This window comes from Nannobrachium achirus (assembly GCF_963921795.1).
Source record: "Nannobrachium achirus genome assembly, chromosome: 5".
NCBI classification, from domain to species: Eukaryota; Metazoa; Chordata; class Actinopteri; order Myctophiformes; family Myctophidae; genus Nannobrachium; species Nannobrachium achirus.
This window is the reverse complement of record NC_137814.1, coordinates 17,485,710-17,490,844: the sequence shown is the minus strand read 5'-3', so window position 1 is coordinate 17,490,844 and position 5,135 is coordinate 17,485,710. Positions and strand designations below refer to the sequence as shown.

Below are 5,135 nucleotides of genomic sequence, written 5' to 3'. Positions count from 1 at the left end.
TGTGGTTCCCCTAACAGGGCATCATCTGGGAATACCTATATATGGACTTTTATTTAATATATATCGGACCAGTTACCCATATATGGAGATCTCTGATACCCATATATGGAGATCCATGTATATGAAGATATGGGCATATTGGTTAGACTGACATGTATATATATTATATATTATATAGTGGCATTCACATATATTGGTATGTTTTGTAACAATAATCAAATCTGCCAAGTACAGTAACTAGTAACTCAAGTTTTGAAGAAAGTACAATATTTGCCTCCGAGACATGGATCAGAGACATGGATGATCAGAAGTAGAAAGTATTGAAATATAAGTAAAGGAAGATACTTGTGATATGCACAGACCAGACAGCACTAGAGTAGGTTTAAAAACAAAAGCAAACAAGGGATTCGTGTACTGTAATTCATGCTCATCTTTAATAATCTCATAGAAAATATTTGTTGAGCACAATAAACACTGTCTTACCAATACGTTGTGTGAAGAGAAAAGAAACATTGAAACGTTCCATCTGAAACATTATAGCATAAACTGCAACAAATATACTCATGTGAATGTACAATGACCTGTCACTGTACGTACACAACATACTGCAGCGTCAATCCAGCCTTTAGAAGACTCTGGAAAACGTGAGGGAAAAAGTTAACACACCTTTTCTGCCAAGTGTCTCTCAGCGAGACGTTGGGCGTTAAGACCAAAGATACATTTAAGAAAATGTTGAATTCTCCGTTTCGTCAGAACATCGAGAAAGGTCAAAATTGAACAGCATCATTAAACATTATTATGTTCTTAGCGCAACTCGCTAAAAACAAAAATACAAAAAACAAAAAAATTAACCACCATTAACGGTTCAGTCAGTTTGCAATTTGACAGGTATTGGTGGTAGTGCGTATAAATTATACCAAATGTACATCGACATTAATAGTATTATTATGTACAAGAAAACAGGTAATAAATATACTGTTATAAACAGTCAAAGTATCAGCACATCACAGCTGGGTGCAAGAGAGAGAGATTGTGCGGCTATGTGATAATTTACATACACACACTCATTCACACGCACATACTGTACACACACACGCACGCACACAAAGAGGAAGAGAAGTGTTATCTTTTTGTGAAGCTGTAAATGACTTTCCCTCAGAGGGTAGCGCCTTACAACGTGGTACCGCTAATGACTAATTCAGGGGTCTTCAACGTTTTCAGCCCGGGGAGCCCCCTTAGTTGAGAGAGGAATGAAGCAGGGACCCCCACAACCTGTTCATAGATTCTATATAGTTTTCCGTATCGTTTGACATCAGCGTATTTTGGATTCATGTCAATTTGTGTTTTCAGATATTTAATCACTTGAACCGTCAATACTTAATAAACTTGACATTTCACTCTGTACTTGGTCTGCCCTTTTTCCCCTCTATGCCAAACCTAGCCGATCTTCAAGCTCACAGCGCGAGGCGTTGTGACCTTGTAGATCAGCTATTTTTGGCTAAAGTTCCTCAGAATATGGACGCTAGTGTTCAAGTGGTTAATATAAAAAAGGAGAAAAAATACTTTCTATCACACAAAGATTTTGGAGGTCCCCCTGTAGTAACTCTGATGAGCCCCTAGGGGTCCCGGACCCCCTGTTGAAGACCCCTGGCCTAGTTTATTCTCCATCGTAATACAGCGCCACAGACCGAAAATGGCAGACCTGTAGGCTCACAACACATTGCTTCAGCAACGCATTGTGAGCTTATTAGGTGGACTATTTTCGGTCCACCACACCAGCATACAATTAAGGTGGTTCAGACGTGATCGGCAACCAGCTGCCGAAACGGTCAACATATTCAAAGTGCTGGGGGGGGCGGGATGACGCAACATAAAAAAAAAAACAGTCACTGCACACAGTCTAAAGGACTGTCCATACTGTCTCTGACCACCAAACTTTTCGTCAGAAAGGTCCGGTTCGACAACAAAATGACGTCGCTCGCAACTTCTGAAAAGCATCACCCCGAATTAGAGTTCGGAACGCTGCATGTCGGAAAGTCCGAACTCTCTGACGATAAGTTCGGTGGTCGGAGACGGGGTGGACAGCCCTCAACAAACATTCACCTGTTCAGTCACTTACACACAGTCTACAGTTAATCGAAACTCAAGAACTTTCACTTGGTTTTTAAGCTGTCTTCATTGGCCTGGAATGCTGCAAGGAGAAAACGCCTGCTCAAAACCACAAACAGGCGCATCGACTTTCCAAATGAAAGCAGGAATTGGTAGAAGGGATGTGTTTATGGCCTTGCACGGTCCAGCTCAGAACTAGATGTAGAATTCTGTTCTCGACCTTTTCAGGCCGCGTAGATCCTATCAAAGTGCATTCGTCACACGTTCTTTGGAACTCTACAGATCTCTTGTACAACGTTAACACCAGTAAGACTCCCTAATCGGGAGATAAGCGACCGTAGGTCACTTATCTCCACAAATAGGGCAAAAATGTGTTTTGCCAAAATCTTCCTGATCCATGTTGATGACATGAGTGTAGACATACTGTGTAGTGATTTTCGTGATTTGAGGGCAAAATCTGTAGGAGCAGTGTCCAAAAATGTGTTTTTAAAAATCGGCCTGGAGGTGGCGCTATATGGGAGAGATTCATGTTGATGGGATGAGTGTAGACATAGTGTGTACCGATTTGCGTGATTTTAGGGCAAAAATTGTAGGAGCAGTGTCCAAAAATGTGTTTTGCAAGAATCGGCCTCATGGTGGCGCTAGAAGAGGGCCATGTGAGAAATGAGGGGTGGGGTCTCCGCGCCGGCAAGGCGGACGAATAGGTACCGGCCCCGGCTGTCCCGGTCGCTCCTAGCCGGAGTTACGGCATTTTATGTGAGCTGCAGTGTAGGGGGTCCTCCACTGGGGGCGCCACCACTTTTGCATCCATTCTGGAGCACCAGGAGTGGGTGGTCCCCGGGAATTCCCAGTGAGCAGCCCCGTTGGGGTGGTCATTTGGTCAGTTTAGCACATTTGGTCATTTTTTACATCTGGGGGTCCCCCAGGGACCTGGGGGTCCCTGGAGCTCCGGGGGTCCTTGGAGGTTGTAGTTTGGCAGGTAAGGAACGTGTGTGCAAAATTTGGCATGGATCGGGGCAACGGTTGCGGAGATATGAGCAGGGCAAGAGTGTGACGTGTGAGGTGTGACAGACAGACGGAGGGAGTTACACTTTGTGGTGGTTTCTACAGTAAGTAGCGACCTACGGTCGCAATCAATTCTAAGGAAGACTTTTCTCTGAAATAATTGCTTAAACTGAAAATTAGACGTGTAAAATGGATAGGAGTTGCTTTTTCGCACAACAGGAGCTGTTGTAATCTACACATCATTACACAGAATCATATTTTTTGTTTACTATAATGTATTATGACTTGGAAAGCATCTGATGTTTTATACACTATCTTTTGTACGGTGTCTCAAAGTGCAAATTGTGCTGGGAAGTCAAATTTTAAGAGATACATCCACCAAACACTTTTGTGAGAACAAGCTTATACTATTGCCAGAACGTCAGAGGAAGACCAAGGGAGCGAAATATATTCTCTGTGTAGAAAAAAACACCGTTCACACCTACACAAAGTGTTCAATAAATTAGATTAAAAAAAAAGAGAACACCTACAAAAGTCACGGCTGTAAAAAACAAAAACAAATAAAAAAGGCACGTGACATCATTAGACAAGTGTTAGGAAAAAAACAGTATCTATTACAAATACATGTTGAGCAGTAGCTTTTGGACGGGCCGCCTTACTGGGTGGCGTCCGATCCCAACGCGACACAAGGAATTGAAGTGCAAGTTCAGAGTTCTTGTTGTGTCCATATATTCACCTTCATTCTCCTGTGAGAACCAACATACAGCTCAGCATTTCTACAGCACTGGTTCTCAATGTCTGATCCGGGCACCACCAGGAGGTCTAATATGGACCCTTACGGATCTGTAAATTGCCAGGTAAATTTGACAGGTCCCAAAGAATGTTGTTCCAAAGATTGTTCCATTTGTACACACTTAAGAGTTACAGACCCATAAGGGTCCATTAGGACCCCCGGAAGGCCCCCAGACCAGACGTTGAAAAACAGTGTCCTACAGTAGTCCCTTTCCTTCAAGAGGATTGAGCCGTCATGGCAAACACTCTTCGCCCCTCTCTTCCGGGAGGCTCAGAAACGTTAACCGCCGCGGGGTTTCCGACCCTCTTCTCCAGGGTGGTGTGGTGGTGGTTGGTGGAGGTGGTGGTTGGGGGGGGGCCCCCCCGAAAGTCAGCCAGGCTCCTCTTCTAGCCGCAAAGAGGCAGCTTGCAGGATTTGCTCCACTGCAAATTAAACCAACTCCCATGAAAAGAAACAGCAAGAGAAACCTGCTGTTCCCTTATAACAGGAACATCAGCAGATGGCGGAGTGTTCTGTCCGGCCTGCTATGTCTCGGCCGGAGAGTCTGCGTCGACGAGGTCGTCGGGAGGACAGCCCTGGAACGTCCCGTTGTCTCCGTCTCCGTGGCGTCGCCCCACCATCGCCCCCGTCTCCATCACCACCACCATGGCGTCGCTCTCCTCCTCCTCCTCCTCCTCCGCCTCGCTCTCGCCCCCCTCTTGTCCGTCCTGCTCGTCCAGGGTCAGCTCAAACTGGAACTTGGCCACCCCGGCCGGCTCCTCGTCGGCGGTGTAGAAGGGCGGCGGCGAGGGGCTCTGGGGGACCATGCTCTGGTACCAGTTCCTGTTGTCCTCCAGCGTGTCCAGGATGTCCTGGGCGTCCGGGTGCACCAGGTCGGCCCACGTCTCCCACAGAGGGTGCACAATGTAGTCGATGAAGCCCACCTGAGAGCCAAGGGGAGGAGGACGGATGTGAGTAAATTAAGGGATTTTATTTTATCTTTTCATTCGGTGACTAGCTTTTTTTTCCTTTCTATGATCACAATATAATCACATCACTGTTGTTCACCATCTATACATCTGTATGTCTGTCTCAGGGGTAGGGATGGAGCCCTAAACAAGGGTAGCTCGATAACCCGTTAACAGATTTATTGAGTACCCGTTATCAATAAGCTTTGGGCTTATCAAGCTTGTTATTGAGCATGGATGATGGATGACCGTGAGTAAACAAAGGGATTTTAGCTTTTCCT

General features: G+C 45.4%; 1 protein-coding gene across 1 annotated transcript in view; it reads right to left on the bottom strand.

Moving 5' to 3' along the window:
* Nucleotides 1-464: 464 nt before the first annotated feature.
* Nucleotides 465-5,135, bottom strand: part of LOC308286157 (3',5'-cyclic-AMP phosphodiesterase 4B-like) — a gene marked incomplete at its 5' end in the record, with an annotated part of 132,469 nt that continues 127,798 nt past the window's right edge. Inside the window, one exon of the mRNA XM_080727113.1 lies at nt 465-4,830. Coding sequence (XP_080583239.1) covers nt 4,432-4,830 — 399 coding nt within the window. The 3' untranslated portion in view covers nt 465-4,431. The remainder of the gene's footprint in view (nt 4,831-5,135) is intronic.